The sequence below is a fragment of the Colobus angolensis genome, unplaced genomic scaffold (assembly GCF_000951035.1).
Source record: "Colobus angolensis palliatus isolate OR3802 unplaced genomic scaffold, Cang.pa_1.0 Scaffold150, whole genome shotgun sequence".
NCBI classification, from domain to species: domain Eukaryota; kingdom Metazoa; phylum Chordata; class Mammalia; order Primates; family Cercopithecidae; genus Colobus; species Colobus angolensis.
Window position 1 is genome coordinate 7,060,744 of NW_012114600.1, and position 22,109 is coordinate 7,082,852.

Consider the following 22,109-nt stretch of genomic DNA (forward strand, 5'->3'; position numbering starts at 1 on the left):
TACTCTTGGTATTGAAATCTGTTCTTACTCCTTATCCTCCCTTTCCAACATTTGCTAGGATCTTACCCAAACCACACATAGGCTTTTTATTGACAGCTCTTTTAAATAATCTTATTGCAGGAAGATGGGGGTATAAAATTAAAATTTTTAAAAAAGAATTATTACTAAAGGATTCATGTATACAACAGTAATTTAGGCTTCTCTCCAAAAAATATAAAGCAACTGAGAAATAAGTCTCTCCAATGTGCATTTATAGATTTAAATATCATATAAAATATTTGTGTCTCCCCAAAATTCATATGTTGGAATCCTGACCTCTACAGTAATGATGTTAGGAGGTGGAGACTTTAGGAGGTGATTAGGTCATGGGAGTGGAACCCTAATTAATGGGATAATCATCCTTATAAAAGACACCAGAGGCCGGGCACAATGGCTCACACCTGTAATCCTGGCACTTTGGGAGGCCAAGACAGGTGGATTGCTTGAGGCCAGGAGTTCAAAACCAGCCTGGTCAACATGGTGAAACCGTTTCTCTACTAAAAATACAAAAAAATTAGCCGGGCGTGGTAGTGGGTGCCTTTAATCCCAGCTACTCGGGAGGCTGAGCCGGGAGAATCACTTGAACCCAGGAGGTGGAAGTTGCAATGAGTTATGATCATGTCACTGTGCTCCAGCCTTGGCAACAAGAGAGAAACTCCATCTCAAAAAAAAAAAAAAAAATCACCAGAGAGAGACTTGTCACCCCTTATACCAAGTGAGGACACAGGGATAAAGTGCTGTCTATAAAATGGGAAATTAGCCCTCACAAGACAACCAATCTGCCAGGACCTTTCTTCATAACTGTAGGCAATAAGTTTCTACTGTTAGTAATCCATCCAGGCTGTGGTATTTTGGTACAGGAGCCCAAATGAACTAAGATAGTAGTATTTGACCATTTGACCCACAAAACCAGAAACTTGGTATAACTAAACCAAAGACTTAACACTTCTTCTATGCAAAGTGCTTGCAAGATTGTGTTGTGCCCATAGGATATTAATTTCCAATGTATCATGATTTTTAAAGTAAATAACCTACAAACTATTCCAAAGGAATTTTTTGATTCAATTATCATGATCTTACAAGGAAATAGCCTACAGACTATTCCAAAAGAATTTGTTGAGCTTCAACCATGTCACAGACTCATTTCCCTTCAATATTTTGGTGAAAGGGAAATCAAGAAAATATATAAGTAGCTATGTTGTTGGGAATACCTACCAAAACAGGTGCAGTAAATGTGACTGTGGCACTTAAACTGTACATCTCAAACTCCATGGGCAGGCTTGCCCATTTTTGCTCTATGTAAATTAATTGAATATGCCTATTACGACAGCAATGTCAGACAGCAAAACTTTGAAGATGGCACCAAAAATAAATCTCATTTGTATTGAAATATGCAAGAACCTTTGACTTGTGAATGTATAAGCACATAATCAGGGTAATAAAGCAGTCTACAGTGCTGAAGGACAGTCAAGGCACTGGCATAGTAACAGTAAGGGTAAGATGCTCTTCTCACCCCGTGAGCTGTTGTCACACTGAGTGTGAATATCCCGCAATGTTAATGGACTCGTTTCGTATCTTCTCAGGTCTTTAAATCCCTTAAAGTATTCAGATAGTAACTATAATAGTTGAAATATCGAATGTGCACAGAAATATTGAGAACCTAGTATAAGTTTTCTATAAAAAGAAGAAAACACAGTCTGGGTATTTCTCTGAAATATAAGTGATTTTATTTCAAGTCATTGTGTAGTCAAAGCCTGACATTATTCCCCTTGTACCACATTGTCTCTAGAGAATTCCTTTTGTCAAATTCCACCCAGCATGTGACATAAGAAGCACACAAGAATATCACTGCTTTTGGTCCTAGAGTATTCTAAAGCAAATGATTTTACTACTAAATAGGCAAATGAATATATCTAACAGATAAGGATTAAAAAGGAAAGCATAATCACAATAACATCATTTCAACCAATGTAATTAATATCAGTTCCTTCATATCACTTAGTACACAATCTATGCTCAATTTCTTTCTGTCTCAAAAATATCTTATTATGGTTGATATATTCAAATCAGGACCCAGACCACAGCTACACACACATTTAATTTGTGACCCTTATGTCCGTTTTAATATATATCATTTCCTCCTCCTTTATAATTCTATTACTGAAAAATCAGGGTCATTATTTCTGGTTTCTTCCCTACTTGTAATATGAATACTAAAAAAGTGTAACAGGAGGTGTCAGCCTTTATAAAGTCATCCTCAATCTTTTACACAATGGTATAAGCAGCCATTGGTGGTCATTGTCTAGATCCATTATTTTACTAGGAGCCTAAAATGCCTATTTTTGCATTCTATCATTTCTCCTACATGTGTTGGTTTCCATTACAAAGAAATTTCTCTCATCAACTATTCGGTTTCTTACCTGTACATATAGAAATGACTGTGAAAATATTTGATTCTTTCTGCTTATCAATTTCTAGAAAAACAAATTGATATCTAGAAACTGTTGAAATAGAAACTTTAGATTAGATAAATTTAACAGAGTTTATTTGAGCAGCACTCAAAAGTGGAAAAGTTTCAGTGAGCTCTACTTCAGCAGTGTGAGCAGTGGGGCTTTTATGGGTTGAACACAGAAGTAAACAAATTGTCCTATTGACCACAGCTAGGCATTTGCCTTATTTGGGTACATAATGGGATGAGAGGCATTTGTGATCTTTTTTGCAATCTACCACACCATGGGTTTGCCTTCCTATAAACAATTGTCTTTATATCAGTTCGTTTGTTGTTTTAAAAACATAAACCAAAACATGTCACTTCTCTTTTTAAACAAGCTTCAATGGTTTCTAATCATAGTGATGATAAAACCGAACTACTTGCTACATTGTGCCTTACATGGTCAGTTCCTTGACTTCCTGTTTGACACAAACTCATATCATTATTTCCTTAGAGCACTGATCTTCTTTCTGTTCCCACATTAGAACCCTTACTAATATGGTTTGGTTGTGTCCTCACCAAAAATCTTATCTTGAATTATAATCCCCATGTGTCAAGAGCAGGACCAGGTGGAGGTAATCAGATCATAGGGGTAGTTCCCCCATGCTGTTCTCATGATAGTGAGTGAGTCTCATGAAATTTGATGGATTTATAAGCATCAGTCATTTCCCTTGCTTGCACCCACTCTGTCCTGCCACTCTGTGAAGATGGTGTCTGCTCCTCCTTTGCCTTACACCATGATTATAAGTTTCCTGAGGCCTCCCCAGCAATGTGGAACTGTAAGTCAATTAAGCTTCTTTCCTTTATAAATTACCCAGTCTTGTGTATTTCTTTATAGCAGTGTGAGAATGAACTAATACAGTAATTTGGTATTGAGGTAGTGGGGCATTGCTATAAGATAATTGAGAATGTGAAAGTAGCTTTGGAACTGGGTAACAGGGAGAGGTTGCAACAGTTTGGAGGATGCAGAAGAAGACAGAAATATGTGGGAAAGTTTGGAACTTCCTAGAGATTTGAATGGCTTTGACAAAAATGCTGATAGTTATATGGACAATGAAATTCAACCTGAGGTGGTCTTAGACAGAGATGAGGAACTTGTTCGGAACTGGAGTAAAGGTCACTGTTGCTATGCTTTAGCAAAGAGACTGGTGGCATTTTGCCACTGCCCTGGAGATCTGTGAAACTTTTAACTTCAGAGAGATGATTTAGCATATATGGTGGAAGAAATTTCTAAGTGGCAAAGCGTTCAAGAGGAAGCAGTACATAAATGTTTGGAAATTTTGCAGCCTGATAATGCAATAGAAAAGAAAAACCCATTTTCTGGGGAGAAATTCAAGCCCACTGCAGATATTTACATAAGAAATGAGAATCATAATATTAATCACCAAGACAAGGGGGAAAATGTCTCTAGAGCATGTCAGAGACTTCACAGCAGCCACTCCCATCACAGGCCTGGAGGCTTAGGAGGGAAAAATGGTTTTATGGGCCAAGCCCAGGGCCACACTGCTGCTGATCTGGGCAGCCTCAGGACTTGGCACCCGGGATCCTAGCCATGGCTAAAAGGAGCCAAGGTATAGCTGGGGTCATTGCTTCAGAGGGTGCAAGCTCCAAGCCTTGGTGACTTACACTTGGGTGTTGGGCCTGCAGGTGAACAGAAGTCAAGAACTGAGATTTGAGAACCTCTGCCTAGATGTCCAGGAATAAGTCTGTGGCAGGGGTGGAGCCCTCGTGGGAACCTCTGCTAGGGCAGTGTAGAAGGGAAATGTGGGGTTGGAGCCCTCACACAGAGTCCTCACTGGGGCACTGTCTAGTGGAGCTGTGAGAAGAGGGCCACCATCCTCAAGACTCCAAAATGGTAGATCCACTGAAGCATACACCGGGCACTTGGAAACCCCACAGGCACTCAACACCAGCTGTGAAAGCAGTCAGAAGGGGAGATGTACCCTGCAAAGCCGCAGGGGCAGAGCTACCCAAGACCATGGGAGCCCAACTCTTGCATCTGCCTAATCTGGATGTGAGACATGGAGTCAAAGGGGATAATTTTGGAACTTTAAGATTTAATGACTTCCCTACCAGACTTTACACTTGCATGGAGCCTGTAGCCCCTTCATTTTGGCCAATTTCTCCCATTTGGAATGGGTGTATTTACCCAATGGCTGTACCCCCATTTTATCTAGGAAGTAACTAACTTGCTTCCAGTTTTAAAGGTTCATAGGTGAGAAGGACTTGCCTTGTCTTAGATGAGACTTTGGACTTGGACTTTTGGGTTAATGCTGGAATAGGCTAAGAGTTTGGGGGACTGTTGGAAAGGCATAATTGTGTTTTGAAATGTGAGGAGATTTGAGAGGAGCCAGGGGTGGAATGATATGGTTTGGCTGTGTCCCACCCAAAATCGGATCTTGAAATGTAATTTTCACATGTCATGCACAGAACCAGGTGGAGGTAATCAGATTGTAGGGGTGGTTTTCCTCATACTGTTCTTGTGATAGTGAGTGAATCTCATGAGATCTGATGGTTTCATAAGTATCTGGCATTTATCCTGCTTGCACTCTCACTCTGTCTTGCCACCTTGTGAAGAAGGTGCCTACTTCTCTTTGGCCTTCTGCCATGATTGTAAGTTTCCTGAGTCCTCACCAGCAATGCAGAACTGTTAGTCAGTTGAACCTATTTCCTTTGTAAATTACCCAGTCTCAGGTATTTCTTTATAGTAGTGTGAGAACAGACTAATGCACTTACTCTAGCTTCTTCCGTCTGCACTGTTTATCACATTTATCTTCAAATGTCTCCTTTTTTCTTGTTATTCAAGCATCAGGGAGACCTTCTAAGGTGGGGTACATATCACTAGTGTTGTGGCTTTTTTGCTCCCATATTTCAGTGAGGTGAGGGAGTGGCACCCAGCAGTTCCTTCATTCCTATAGCTTGGCAAGTGGGCATGTGTGGTGCCCAGTGCCTTTTTCAATCCCATATGTCAGCAAGCAGGAGAGAGTGGCACCCAGTGGCTTCTTCCCTCCTGTTGTTTGGCAAGACAGTTACAGTTAATTTATTCCTGCTGTCTGCAGCTTGGCAGTCAGTAGCATTACAGCTCTTTCCCTCCCACCATTTGACAAGTTCCAGGTTCTTGCCCTGCAACCAAGAGGAATGAGGTACATGGACACTGTGGAATGAATAATGCCAATAGAGTTTTACTGAGTGAAAGAAAAGCCCTCAACAGTGAGAGTGGACCTGAAGTGAATAGCTGTCTGTGAGCCTGAGTCTGGGGCTTTTATGGGCTTAGAATAGGGAATTGGGTGCTGATTCATCCATGGGTGGTCTTGGAAAAGGCACTAGTTGATTGGTTAAAAGACATCATTCAGAAGGAACCAGTTAAGAGGGAGTAGGTAAGACGGGGAAGTTCTCACTTCAGTTGTGGACTCTATCTGGAACTGGCAGTTTGGTTTTCAGTCTTTCAGCTGCCCTTGACTTGAAGGTTGGGTTTCACTGGAGATCCATTTCTGTCTGCCTAGGAATTTGTCTGTCTCCTGTTGCTATCACTAGTACATACCTCTTTTTGCTAGGCACATGGATGATCATATGTCCAAACTCTGCTGAAAATGACAAGGACATTGGATCAGCTCTGGTTACTAGACTATGAGCAGAAATAAAATGTGTCATTTCTGGGTTGAGTCACTGGGAATATTCTGATCTCACTTCTTTCTTTCCATCACAACTGGATGGCCTTATATTGAGATGTCAACAAGATTAAAGTGATCTTGATTGCTGAGTCATTACATGGAGGATTACTGTCTTGGAGAGTTTACAAAACTCATAGTAGACTTTGCATGAGTGAGAAACTTTTGTAATAATCCACTATGATTTTGGAGTTAATTTTTTTATGACAGCATATCCTAGCCTGGCCTGATACATTTAGTACACAGTATTAAGTTGTTTGTTTGTTTGTTTTGAGACAGGGTGTTGCTTTGTCCCTGAGGCTGGAGTGCAATGACCTGATCATGACTCACTACAGCCTCAAACCCCTAAGCTCAAGCAATCCTCCCACCTCAGCCTCCCAAGTAGCTGGGACTTCAGGTGTGTGCCACTATGCTTGGCTAATTTTCTTTATTTTTAGTAGAGATGAGATCTCACTGTGTTGCCCAGGCTGGTCTTGAACTTCTGAGCTCAAGCAATTTCCCACCTTGGCCTCCCAAGGTGCTAAGATAACAGGCATGAGCCACCACACCAGGTCTGTTTTAAGTAACTTCATCATGCTCTCACTTTCTGTCTTAACAATGTGTTTCATTTTTCTCAGAGCTCCTATTTATTTATTTCCTATTATATTCCCACTATATGTAAACTACTGTATATATTTATTATATATACTAGTAGCATATAAACTATATGTAAACTGTACTACTATTCTGAACTAGAAGTAAACTCTGTATAAGGAATCTTTGTTTATGAGTCATTGTATTTTCAAGGCCTAGAATAGTAGCTGTTCAGTAAATAATTATTAAAGAAATCAATGTGGTGTCTATTACATAGTACTCTCTGGTGCAGATTGGATTTTACAACTGGACATGATTTGAAAAGCAAAATTGAACAGTAGGTGAATTCTCAGCCAAATATATTATGGGACATTAATGCTAACTTTAATGATGTCTTTTGATAACTTTCCAATTACAAAGTGTGTCAAGACAACTAGAATGCTCATTTCATTATTAGAAGCAGGTGGATACATAGGCATAATGAAAAACGTAAGAGAACTAGCTACACAAACATGCAGGCAGTATTTCACTGACACTCCATTTATTTCTTTTCTGAGACAGCCACACAATAATTGACCATAGACTTGGTATTCAGTTCACTGAAATAGATTCAAATATAGGGAATTAGGAAGATAGGAAAACACTTTGTTTCCTTGTCTGACCTCTATTACCATCCAAAGAGAAGGGAATATTTCATATATGCCACTGGGACAAGCCTGGCTAACAGTATCAGGGCAGCTTGTATCCCACTCTCATTTTTCCTTAAGCATGTAGCTCTCTCATGACCCTCATAAAAGAAATAGTTGATGCTTCATGAAGATTCTGGCATCCATAAGACCTCAATCTCAAATATAGCTAAATGTAATTCTAACCTACAAAGAAAATAGGTCTATTTATGCCTGAAGTCCTTATGGACAGGCTTATATTCTTTGTCACAAGACTTCAGGGCCCCATGCAAATCAGACAATATGGCTGGACAACTCTTTCAATGACCTTCAATAATCTATAACAGCAAAGGCATTTCGTGAGCATTGTATAATGGGGGAGTTATTGCCCAGGGCAATAGAACTCTTTTGAGGGCAGTATTGCCTAAGTAACGTGCTAGTTTAACAAAATTGCCTGAGCGAAAATATGTTGGGAAATCAAGGCACACTACAGGTAAGAGAGAAGAAGAGTGTTTCCTAATAGCAGAATCCAAGACCCAGAGAGTGAGATGGAGGGGAGAAAAGGAGGAGGAGGAAGGGGAAGGAGGAGGTGAAATAACAAAATAATAAGGCCAACCCTCTGAGATGGTGCTATTTGGTGAGTGGCCAAGAAAGAGGTTCAGGCTCTAGAAAAATAGAGCCAAGAAAGAGGTTCAGGTTTTTCTCAGAGGTTCTATTTTCCTAGAGGCTGAACCTCTTTCTTGGCCAGTCACCAAAATTGGAGAACAAAATGAGTCTGGATTTCAGGAACAAGATGAAAGATCAGGTAGCAGAGTTGAGGCACAAAGTCAATGTCAAACTAGCAACAATTGTGTTGAAAGTTGGGTGGGAGCTGGTGCTAGAGGTGGAACTGACCCTGTTGATGCAGGACTGTAACTGGAGATCGGCATCAAGTAACTCCAGCCCTGGAGAGGGTAAGAGAGAGTCGGAGAACCAGCCAGGGTCTCTGAGAGACAAGAAAAGTAAAGCAGGGAAAGCAGTAAGAATGGCATTACATGTGACTAGCTAACATTTTCTAAGGAAATCCCAAATATCAAGGATCTCATTTAATCCTTACAACTACCCTATGAATTAGCTGGTATCTTTATGCCATGGATAAAAAGAGAGAATGAATGATGATGTTGGTCCCTTCCTTTATCCTACACGGTAATAAATTTGGAATTTTCTTACTGGCAAGTTTGGATTCCTACATATAGGTGAAAGAGAAATTGGCTTTTGATAATTCCAGAAAGATGGCAGTTCTATCTCAATTATTTACCAACCAGCCTAACAATAGAAATAAAATGAACAAAAATGATTTCCAAAACAAATTACTTCAATTTTGAAAATAGAACCATGGAACATTGTTTACAGGGACATAATAAAATTATTATAAAAGTAATTTAAAATTTTTAGATGGTTATTAAAATAGTGATATTAGCAAGACTGTCACATTTAGAGCATAATGAAACTTTGCATTGACCTGTATTGCTACCATCTTCTCAATTCCCAAAGCTTGATATATTTCTTTATGACAAAACTTGATTATGATAATACCCTTGTCTAATTGTAGATATTCTTATGAATTACTATCATGAAATAGTTATTTCCCATATACTTAAGAATGTTACATCTATTTCTGTTTTGTTAATTTCTCTAAGTAGAGATAAAGTAAGCAGTACGCAAATCAGTTGATAGAACTGTCATAAGCTGCTTTGCAAGGTTGAGGAAAAGCAGAATAATCACAGATTGCAAAAATATGATAGCAGATGTTTATACAACCTCAAACCTTGGAAGTATATATTTTTATTCTGTTTTACAAATAAGAAAATTGGGTATAAAAGGGTTAAATAGCCTACCAGAATCGCTACAATTTAAAAAGACAATAATAAGCATTGATACGGATGTAGAGAAACATTGCTAATGGGAATGTAAAATGGTGCAGTCACTTTGGAAAACAGTTCAGCAGTTCCTCAAAATGTTAAAGACAGAGATACCATATGACCCAGCAATTCTACTGTGAGATATATACCCAGGAGAATTGAAAATATATATCCACATTGAAACTTGCACATGAATTTTCATAGAAACATTACTCATAATGGCTAAAATATGGAAACAATGAAATATCTACAAATGAAAAAACAAAATATATATCCAAATAATGAAATATTATTTAGCAGTATAAAGGAATGACATACTGATGTATACAACAAAGATGAACCTGGAAAACATGCTAAGTGGAAAAAGCCAGGCACAAAAGGTCGCATATTGTATGATTCCATTTATATGAAATGTCTAGAATTGGCAAATCTGTAGAAATAGAATGTAGCTTAGTGTTTGCCAGAGACTTGGGGTGTGGGAGGATGGGCAGTGCCTGCTAATCAGTATTGGGTTTACTTTTGAAGTGATGAACTATTCTGGAATTATGTAGAAGTGAGGGTTGCACAACCTTGTGAATATGCTAACACCCACTGAATGGCACACTTTAAAAGGATGAATTTTATGGTACGTGAGTTACATCTCGGTAAGTATGTTATTTTTTAAAGCAAGGCTAAGTTATATAGCATTAGGTAGGGGGAACCGAGGTTTGCACCAAGGCAGTCTGGCTCCACAGCCTGCATATTTAACTGCTCCACATTCTATATCTCTAGTGAGAAGACATATACTAGGAGATGTCACCTTCTCATTTATTTACTTTATATAATTATATATATATATATAATTTAGTATATGAAGAATGGCCAGCCTGAATGCAGGCAATTTTCCATGAAGAGTTTTCTTAAAACAGAGTTTTTGACAATAATTAATTAGGTATAATTAATTTTAATTACTAATAAGAACCTTCAATTTCACTGCAAAAAAATTATTTGATGAGTATATTCCTAGATAAGTAACTGAATTGTTTAACTGGCTGCCTTTGTTAGATTTTTTCATTCAAATATCAACAAATGTTTATTGATTACCTACTCTATGCCACGTCCGTTTCTAGGTATTAGAGGCAGAGCTGTGGGATAGAGATACAAACTTCCTGCCCTCTGAAAACTTACTTTAAAAGGGATAATAAAAACAAATAAATGTTAACAATAACTGTAATTAAAAGTGTAATAGGGCTACCAACTGTAGAAAGGCAGATGATGAAAAGAGAGTGACTAGTATATGGGGGGTGGATTATAGGCAGAGAAAAAGATAGAATAGTCAGAAATATTGAGTTTTCAAGGTGTTTTGACAAAATTACAGTTCTGTATTTTGAGTGTCAGTAATCAACTTTACTCCTTGTCATCAGTTTTACAGTAGGATCAGTTGTCTTTTGAGCCTATTAAAATAGTCTCATTGGCATATAGGAAAGTAAATATTTTTTATTTGTACAACCGAAGGGGGAAAGGGAATGAGAGATAGGGTAGTAGAGGAGGCTTCACACAATTTAGTTCATTTCAAAGCCACCATCAAAGACTTGAAAGAAATAGGTAGGCCGCTTTCTGTATCCTTCCCCATTAAATTCTCAGACTTGAATGCTACAAATAATTGATGGAGTCTAGAGAATGATGTTAAATTCCTGTAAGCAGCAAAGGTTGTGCTCCCTGGGAGCAGATTCTAAGATGGAGATTTACATGCAGCAGGTTCATTATAAAGTGTTATTGGAATCCAAATTTATGGAAGAGAAGGAAGGAAGCAAGATTGGGAGGAGGGAGAAGTCAAGGCATTGTGCATCTTCAGTGAAAGCCCCAGCAACTTACTGAGTAAAGAATTTGTAGACCAAGTTGGGGAGAGAGTGCACAGCCTTTCTACTTTCCCCTACCATTCACTTGATGCCCCCTCTTTTCTCCAGAAGGTAGACATATCAGTGGGGGATGTGTCTGTCTTTAGCTGAGGCAAACCCCTAAGGAGGGTGACAACTGAAAGCAGTCTTCTGGCAGCACTCTCAGCAGCTGTGGAATAGGCCCTGTTTTTCTGAAGGGGAATCTGAGCAGTGCATCACAATATCCCTCACAATAAACTTAGTCTGGTGATGACTCAAACTGTAGCTGTTTTTCTAGAGGTTTCTGTTACTAAATGGAACAATACGGCCCTTAGAATTTTACTTGCAAAAACTGATTTAGCTACCTGCTTTCTGATCTACTGAACTGGACTGCTCAGGATGAAATTCATAAATCTGTATTTTTATAAAGATCCCCAATGATTATAGACCCTCATTCTGGAAGCGTTGGTTGTGGTTCCAGACAGTTGTGTCTCCAATTCTGGTCAATGGGATGTTAGTGGAAGTATGTGTGCCACTTCTGAGTTTTGCCCTCAGAGGAGGAGCACACACTCACCTCTCCCATTCTACTTTCCTGCTGATTGGAATAAGAATGAGATGGTAGCAGCTAGTGGGAACCATTGTGGGTCAACAAGACAGAAGCTGGACAGTGCATTCTGCAATAAGACTGAAGAGACTAGGCACAGTCATGCCCCCTGGGTCACCTACCCAGTTTTGTGTATGAGAGAGAAATCCCTTTATATCTTTTTAAAGTCACTGTTATATTGGCTTTTTCTGTAATCAGCTTAAATCTTAGTAATATGAAGATAGTAGGTCCTCATCATTGAAGTGAAGGACATGCTCTCACACTTTGTTCACCTACACTAGGAAATAGACCCTAGTGGATTTTGGAAATATCAAGATTGATGGATTAGTGGATTTTGGATTTTGGAAACATCAAGAAACCTATACGGATATAAATGTCTTTCTTAGGTCTACTCACTGGATGACCTAAGACATGATAACTCTAGAGGGATTCAGACAAAATATAATATCAGTTCAGATTATCGAGGTTTTGGTAAAAGCTACCTCAATGTTTAACTCATAATCTGTGTTGATCCAGTGGTTCTAGAAGAATCTGTAACAGAAAAGTAAAACCTAGCAGAGGGGCCAATGACAAGTCGTAAAATGGTCATAGCAATAGCAGCTTTGGAGCTTTGGGAGCAAGACCACGCTACCTCCTGAGGCAGTTTTTCTATTTTCAGCAAATACTAGCTTTCTGTCAATACTAAAATAACAGGTGACTGTGAACCAAAACTCCTCATCCTGGAGGGGGCATTAGCTTTTCTATGTTGCCATAGATTTGGGCATTCTTAGCAGCAATCCATCATCAATCCAGTCATATATACAGAATAGAGTCCATTCAGGTCTCAAAGGCATAAGTCAGAAGGTCAGATCCAAGCAATCATTTCTTAAGGCTCACAGTGCACTACTATCTGGCTGCCACATTTCTCTGAATTAATGCCTTTTGCTTAGAGGAGGAATTGCTTATAACCATTTAACACAGGATGAAAAGACTCAAAACTAGATTGCCTACAGACCCAGTGTCAGTGAAAAGTGAGCCTACCTTAGAAGTGCTGTGAACAACAACTGTAAAGGAAAATTCTCTGTAGCCACTGTGCTTGGCAGAAGGTTGGCCTGAAGTTAGGATTCACACTGATTTCTCAGACACAGCAAATAATTTGTATAGATAGCCCAGGACTTGAGGAGAGAAAAAATGGAGAATGTAAAGAAGGGTTGGGGGAATTGTATGAATAATTCAGAATATATCCATACCTGAACATAAGTGGATGCTTAAAGAAGAAGGTAGCAATTTTAGCAGGAATGAGGGTCATACATGGGTTTAGCAGCCTAAATTCCCTCCACTGAAGCCACTTGGGATACCACCATGCCAATAGTCATGATACTGTGATATAAATGGAAGACAGTGATCTTCCATTTTCATACTATCATGTCACTCAGATACTCGGTAAAAAGGAAACAACTTTGATCCTTTTCTGGTGGTGGGAAGACAGCATTTATTTTCTCTGAGATACACAAGTATGGATTGGCATTTCCTTTTTCTGTCTAATATGCGTAGACTAGCACTTCTATCTATAGGCTTATTGAATACTTTATTCACTGCCGTGAAATGCTGTGCAGCACTGCTTCTAATCAAAGGAATTTATTTTCAAGTGAAGAAAAGTTCATACAGCATCAAATCAAAGAAAGTTGCATACATACATCAATAAATGTATTATACTTTATTATTCACAGATGGTAAACCTTAAAGATTAGCCTACTGAGCCCTCCACTCTGATACCAGCTGAGGAATACTACCCTGTGAAGTTGGTGTGCTGTTGGCAGGATATAATATATTAGCTGGACCAGAAATCAACATTCATTTTATCTCCCTTGTTCTGAAACTCCCAGCTAGCCATTTGGGGTCTCTCACAAGTCTAAAGCAGGCTTACTAAGCAGAAAATGCTGTCAGCTTATTATCTGGGATGATTAATTCTATCAGGTGAAAATAGAGCTGCTACCATGTGGTAAGGACTGTAATGTGGGTATAATGTTGACTCTGTGCTCTACTATTTCCTGAGGTAAAAGCTATTAAAGAAACTTCTGCAACCACATCCATTTGGATTTTCAAGGGCTCAAGCTCCTCATAATTTTGTGAGATGATGAACTCTGGTATGCACTGAGAGGAAAGAAAACCTGCAACCAGTGACAGACATAGAGGAAAGCCAAAGGCCCTGGGACTGGCTGTAGAAGTGAGGCCTGTAATGCCCACTCATAAGGAATTGTTATCCACCTTTGGTGGCAATTACCAATATACTAACACATCTATTTTCTTCTTCACCATTAGACATACAGTGTTTGATGATAGTTAAATTTACCACTAGTCAAAGTGATATAGAAAAGTAAGAACTGGTTCATCAATAGGTTATGATAATTTGGGTTTGCCTTCATGTTGGGAAGGGGATAAGAGTGTTAATAACTGCACACATTTTACCTATGTAAATCATTTATCCAAGGCACATTTGAATATATATGTTCAGGAAGAAGGATGAGTGTGAGACAGCAAGGCAGTAGAATGTATTAAAGATGACAGCCATAATATTAGTCAACCTCAACCTCTCCCTTTTTTATTTTTATGGATGGAGACTTGCTCTGTCACCAGGCTGGCATTCAGTAGTGCGATCTTGGCTTACTGCAACCTCTCACCTCCTGGTTCAAGTGATTCTCCTGCCTCAGCCTCCTGAGTAGCTGGGACTACAGGCACGCGCCACCATGCCCAGCTAATTTTTGTATTTTTTAGTAGAGATGGGGTTTTACCATGTTGGCCAGGATGGTCTCGATTTCTTTGACCTCTTGATCTGCCTGCCTCAGTCTAATCTCTCTATTTAGCTACCTACTTCACTGGTACACAATATACAAGCACAGGACTGAGTTAGATAGAGAAAGATATTTATTTTGGTTTTGGTCTTGCTGAGTTTGTGGTACCTATAGAGCATCCAGTGAGAGGTGTTAAATTCAAAGTTGTATCAATGTGTCTGAAACTCAGAGGTTGAGGTTGGTGATACAGACTGGAAATCCTCAACGTGTAAATACATCTACTTAAATTGATGAAATTGGCCAAGGACTGAGTAAAATGACAAGCAGAACAGGATGCGACTGGAAAACTTAACTTTAGAGGACTGGCAGAAATAAAGCTGTCCACACAATGTAGGAGCATTAATTTTAAATGATGTCACAGAAAGACAAAAGAAATGATGTCATAGAAACAAGGAGAAAAATGTCTCAAGAAAGGAAGAGTAGAAATGCTGTCAGACCCTGTAGGCAGAATTATAAGAAGGTCACTGGTGTCCTAGCAGGAGGAGTTGTAGTAGGATGGGAGGAGTGATGCAACTGGCATAGGAAGTGAGAAAAGAAAACCAAGTCTACATTTTCAATAAGTGAAGGAAATGAAACAGGAGAAGGGCATAAGAAGCTGAAGGATAAAAGGAAAATATATTGAAGAGTCATGATATGATCCAGTTTCTGCTAGACTTGCAGAATTCGTTTTGCTGTAAAATAAATACCCTTGCTCATGAATTGCTTGTCAGGTTGTGTTTATTTTTCAGACCCAGTCCACGAGAGAGCAAAATTCCTCATAATGAGAACTCATTGTTTTGAGTGAGATACAAATGTTTAGTTATTCCCACTATTTTAATCATTATTTTTCCTCACTTATAAAATAAATACCAGGCCTGTTAAAACTGGGAAAGTGATGTCAGCATTAACTGTACATGGAAGTCGTATATGGTTGGCATATGTCTAAACAAGAGCAGGTTGTGATGTGCCGGTATTGGTAAGGGATTGTACTCCCATCAGGACAGTCAAGTACAATGTCTCTGAGTTCATAGTTTTCTTCTCGGCAGCAAAGACATGAATGTTCCAAGAGTAAGATATCATAATTGTACCTAAAAGAAAAATTCAGTAATAAACATTTTTAGAATTTTAAAGATAAACCGACATCATTACTCAAGCAGTAATTGTCTAAGTGACTTAGCAAGCCTTGTAACCAATTTATTCTTTTTCTAGAACTTGCATTTCCCGTGTCACTATAAAGATCTGATGTTGCTCAGTGATAAGAAATCTGAAAAGAAGTTATAATCTCATAATTGGAGCATTATGGTGAAAAAGTAAACTAAACAAAATGTTAAATATAACAATATGAGATTATCTCTATATTAATCTATACGTAAAAGTGTACATAAAGGAAAAACATACTATCTAAATTTCAAGTGTAAGTAATTCAAGAAATTCACTTCTTTGCTTAAATATTTTCTGTAGTCACTGTATGAAGATGAGTACATTTGTTACAAAGGTATCATGGTTGGCATATTTAGAACACTACTTCGGAATGACTCATCACTATTTTAAGTGAATATTTTCGTTCTTAGATCTTAATATCTTAGATTCTTCTTTCATTTGGTCCTTATAAGAAAATAGTATTGCTCTCACATAAAAGTTTTTCCATGTAATGTTTTAAAAGGTTCATTTTCTCCACAAGGTTACAAAGTTAACACACGATACACATTCAAAGAACTCACTTGACAGTCTTTTCACATTCCCCTGTGCATTTTGCCATCTGAACTCTTTTCTTGCAACCACTGTAGATAACACTCACGTTCACAAGGGAAGATCTGCAATTATTCTTACCTAAAACGAAAAGGAAAGGCGAGTCAGAAGTGAGGTTTAACATTAACAATTGCTAACCCTCCATTTTCTTAACCTATAAATAATAGCAACTACTTCGCAACATGATTGAGAAGATTAACCATCTCAGCACCATTACAAGGTAGCTGGTTAATACTCAGATTACTGGTATCTTGTTGTTCCTGTTATCACTATCACACTATCACAGGTGAAGGCGTTGAGGGGAGAAGTAAGAGGAAGGGAGAGAGGAAGAAATGGGTAGATGGATTATTTTGACATCTATCAAAAACAGGGGTGGATGAATTATTTTTGACATCCATTTTCTCATCACTGATTATCCTTATGATCTAATACACCATTTACAACACAACTTGCTGATGTCAAAAGAACAAGCTAATCATTTCCATGAAAAATTACATTTGTTCCCTTGTAAACATTGTTTTTTACTGAGAAGAATGTTGCAGTCAACATGAATACATAGCCATAATACATTATGTACAAATATCCAATGGAAGTTTACACAGATAGGCTAGATTACCTGTTGTGTTAAAAATACAAGATACTTTCTCTTAATGATCTGCCATTTTGTTTTAAAGAAATTAAACTTTTGTCAACAGCTTACATTTTTCTCTGTGCAGAACTTAACTTTACTCACATGTATAGCAACATTTTTTTGAATCATAGATTCTGTCTTCCTGTAGGGGTAAGAAAAAAGAGAAAAACGGGAAACGTTGTTCCAAATTTTTCTGCAAATAATACAACACTTCTTAATTGGTTAAAATGCATCACATCACAAAGAGGAAATGGAACAGATGGACAATCTTACCCCAGATCTAGTAAGCAAAGGGCAGGAAAGGAGAGACATCAGCTTAGTAATAAAAATATGACTAAAATTTTTCAACAATGGGTAAAGGAAAAATAAGCTTTAAACTAAATTCTTGTTAAAGATAACATTAAATAATATTAAATTATTTATCACTTACTGAAAAATGCTCTAACAATAATATTACTACTACACACTAGAAACTCACAATTAGAAGCTGCACCTTTGAGAAATTGATAGGTGTAAACTTATAACAAAGTAAAAGCATGATAAATATTGAAATCCGGTATTCGAGCTCGAAAATAAAACATCATACCATATTTTCAATTATATCTTCAGAAAGAAAAATGGTAACTTAAACCTCCCTTAATAATTGAAACTTAAGCATTCATTAATATAAAACCCAGCCATACTTGGGGAGCACAGAAATGGAGAAAACTGTGACACAAAGAAAGACCTAAAGTACCCAGACATGATTATATAGAAAAATTGGTATCCTTATAGATAATTATTTGAGCTATTTTTAAAAGTTAGTGAGTTTTTTAGTTTAGAAATAGCAAAATGTTTTCTATAATAGCTGACTCCTTCTAGATGAGCACTAAATTAAGTTTTATAAAGCCTGCAAAACATGAGAGCCTTTCTTGATATGAAAAAAATATATACTTAACAATAAAAGATAAGCATGTCTGGAATCACCCGGGCTCTGGATATAATACATTTGTTTAAAGAGCTATGCAATCTACAAGATATTTATGTCTGCTAGCCAGACACAAATATTTTCTAATGAGATTGAAGACAGGTTGACTTTTTCTTTTGAGAGGAAGTCTTACTCTTGTTCCCCAGGCTAGAGTACAGTGCTCGGCTCACTGCAACCTCCGCCTGCTGGGCTCAAGCCATTCTCCTGCCTCAGCCTCCTGAGTAGCTGGGATTACAGGCACCTGCCACCATGCCTGGCTAATTTTTATATTTGTAGTAGACACGAGGTTTCACCATGTTGGCCAGGCTCGTCTCAAACTCCTGACCTCAGGTGATCCGTGCGCCTCGGCCTCCCAAAGTGCTGGGATTACAGGTGTGAGCCACTGCGCCCAGCCAGGGTTTGATATGAGAACTGAATCTCAGTGTTCATTAGTTAAGATGACTTACTTCTGTACACCAGGTCTGCTTTGGGCAGTCCTGGACTACTGCAGCAAAGCCAGTGTCTTTGCAGGAATAGGAGACACAGGGGTTGCTGGGGTCATCGAATGAAGCACCAATCTGGGAGGAAAAGAGGGGGACGAAAACAAAGTAATTATTCACCTTGATTTCTTTTAGAGGTTTGCAAGAATATCAGTTTAAAAATTCAAAATCATGTTTAGTGATTTTCCAGAGGCACTTTGTCATTAGGTTAATAGTAAAGAAAAGATGGTTTGAAAGTCTTCCACTTCCATGAATAAACCAAATTTGTTCATTGAGACACAGAATGTGTCAAGATTCTCAATCCTCAAATTAAGATTCACGAACAGTTACTCTATTATATTTTCAAGAAATTTTCAAGACAGGTTTTTTTTATAGTGATCAAGCACTTAATCAATTGTTATGTTCTAAGCTTAAGGGGAAACAAGAAATTTAAGTGGGGGAAAACATGGCACAAAATAGGCTTATCATATTAAAACAAATGACAAGTCTCACAAGATGTCTTACTTCTATCTTGGCCTATATTCCTATACTTTTAAGCTCTCTGCTGTTACTTTGTAATTAGCTTATGTTAAATATTCAAACAACAGTTTGAGAAACTGCATTTATTTCACGGCCTCAGACAAGATGAACTCTCTGATAAATTGGAATTTTGCTATAAATGATCAGAAGAAAACTTTCCTTTTGTTTCTTAAATACCATCATATTTTTGGTTAAAAAGCTACCACAGGTTCAAGTCAGATCAACTTTGGACACTAAAAATTTAAGAAGTCCAGGTAGAAATGTGAGTGTGATAAATGGGTTATCAAAGGAAAACTCTCATAGGATGTTTTATCTATTGCCTAATATACCACATATATTTCATTTTAAATTTTTTAATATTTACTATCACCATTTCAAGTGTGTTAATATCAATTTGAGAATCATCTGATTTTTATGGCTTCATTATACTTATTTCTAAAAAGTTAAGTTACTGTCCAAAATGTCAAATTAGTTGTCAAAATCCAGCCTTGAATATATTGTGTTGCTGTCGCTGCATAATAGGGTTCTAGCCCTTTGGGTTTTCTTATTTGATCTCTGACAGCTTGACCATCTGATCTTTCTGGTTATAATTACAGTTTGACTCTGTTCATTGATTTGAATGTTACAAAGTATGTCTTCTCCATCTGGCAAGGCCCATGGGAAATTTTGTTCAGAAGCTCTACTGCTGAGTAGTTAATGATCAAGAATTACGTTTCCCTCCTTTGAAGAGTCCTGGTGAGTGTTACATTTGATGTTCCTTTGGAAGTGGGTGTGGGGAAAAAATGAATGGATTCCAATCCGTTGTTACTAGGGTTAAAAAATATATATACAAACATATATATTTATTATATAATTTCTTTTACATATAATATATATTTATATATATTATATATATAAAATAGGCTGAAAGTCCCTTAATATAGCCGAGTATTAAATTTATTTATATAATTAACAAAAACATTTTAACGAAGAAAAGACCTTACCTCATAGTCAGTATTGTTAAATAAACATGTTCTTGGTTCTGAAAAATAAATATACTGTTTTATTCTAAAATACTATAATTTCTATTTATAAAACAGAAATTGTAGATGAGATCATACATAGCAACCAACTGTAATGTTTCTACCCATAATATCATAGTCTTCCTTTAATTTACTGATTATATTCATAACTTAATTCTGGGTGTCCCCCATTCTGAAGATGGTAAGTTTTAAGAATGCAAATATTATTATACTAATTCTGTACTATTTATTACACCTGTCTAGTATTATGTTTGACAAAATTGGTAGTTCAAAAAGTATCTCTTGAATATGTTAATAAACAATCAACGAACATATTCAATTAAAATAATGTATTATGAATACACACCACAGTATCCAATTTCACAGCAGGTGTCATTATATTGGAACTTCACAAGCTTTTCACCAGTTTTGCATGTGGGTGGAGAAGGGCACTCCTCAGGTTTACAGTCTATAGTCTTTGCATCAGTACAGGTACATCTGTGGCAATTGGCAGTCCATATGTCTCCAGGCTACATATACAAACCAAGTTTAGACTTCTATTCAAATACAGGAATGAGAGCACATTTGGATTAAAGTAGAGCAAAACTGTGTACTTACAGATTTCTCTTCTCCCAGTGGACCATGACAAACTGTTAACATAAATGATAAATGGTAATTAAATTGGGCAAAATATAACCATCTGTTATTTATAGATAACCACCAGGTGGCCAATACTGTAATTGACATTAGGATTTCAGAGTCACAGAATTATACAAGATTTTATGGTGCCTTAAGGTGAATAAAATCAAGTCCACCTGCTTTAAGCAAACTGTTACCAACAGGCATATCCTATTTTTATAATCCTCAGCAAAGGATAATTCTTAATTTCTCCTGGCAGTGGTCAGTCAATCTTACGGCTACTAACTGACTTACTGTTTTGCAGTCCCACTTCTGCTTTTCCAATCCTACAAGTCACCATGGCTTCATAATTACCCAAGGGCCTTTTCTCAGTTTACGTTATCTGCCATAGTTGACATTGTTCATTCTTACCTTCTTGAAAAATGTTCTCCTTTCTTCAGATTTAATACTCTGAAATTTTTGTCTTCACTGGCAGTTTGTCTTACTCCCTCTCATTTTGCCTCTAACTCTTTCCTCTATCTCCACAATGTGCACTGTAACATCAAAAGAATGACTCTAAAATGTCCAGCTCCAGCCCAGACCTCTCTCATAGCTTTGGAGCCAGTTCTCTCTCTACCTCTAGACAGAATCCTGAGATGTGCACACAACAGATTGTATCATCTTCCCCCCAAAACCAGCTTCTTTTCTAGACTAGCTTCCTTCTCTACGGATAGAACTATACTTTCAATCATTCAAGCTTAAAATCAAGGAGCCATTTGAGTTCTTCCTTCTATTACTGGCATCAAATCTACTGCCAAATCCTGTATCTCACATTCATTTCTTCCTTTCTTTATTCTACTTGCTACAATGCCACTCCAAGATCTTACTACATTTTTGATCTAGCATACTCTACTGGTTTTTTTTAGGAGATTACTCTGACTCATATCTCGTTCTGATCCAATCAGGTAACGTAATTTTTCTAAAGCCTAATTCTCAACTCATTGCTACTTTGATGGTCCCTTATAGCTGTGTAAACAAACACTTTATTCTAGCAGTCTAGCTTTTGAGGTCTCTCATATTGTGACTCAAACTGACCTTCTCAACTTTATCTCACTTCTCTCATTTACATGCCCTGGACTGGTCTGTTTGTGTTCTCAAATACCAATATTGTAATGAAATTCCTGGAGATACCTTAAAATATACAACACAAGTGACAGACAATATGCACTCTCTATATAATACATAGTTTATATTTTTACTTTGAAATTTATTTTCTGCCTGATATGAAATTTGCCTATTTCTCTGAAGACCTTCCTTTTCCCACTATGTACTAAGGTCAGAGAATTATTTTTTAGTAATTTTTTTTTGCAGATCCGACTACCTTTTTTATTTTATTTATTTATTTATTTATTTATTTATTTATACTTTAAGTTCTAGGGTACATGCCTATTTCTCTGAAGACCTTCCTTTTCCCACTATGTACTAAGGTCAGAGAATTATTTTTTAGTAATTTTTTTTTGCAGATCCGACTACCTTTT

At 37.4% G+C, this 22,109-nt stretch overlaps 1 protein-coding gene across 1 annotated transcript in view; it reads right to left on the minus strand.

The window, feature by feature from the left end:
- Window positions 1-15,511: 15,511 nt before the first annotated feature.
- Window positions 15,512-22,109, minus strand: part of MUC19 (mucin 19, oligomeric) — a 199,138-nt gene continuing 192,540 nt past the window's right edge. The window contains 7 exon segments of the mRNA XM_011936117.1: window positions 15,512-15,695; window positions 16,329-16,437; window positions 17,090-17,125; window positions 18,397-18,511; window positions 19,936-19,973; window positions 20,321-20,483; window positions 20,572-20,603. Coding sequence (XP_011791507.1) covers window positions 15,512-15,695; window positions 16,329-16,437; window positions 17,090-17,125; window positions 18,397-18,511; window positions 19,936-19,973; window positions 20,321-20,483; window positions 20,572-20,603 — 677 coding nt within the window.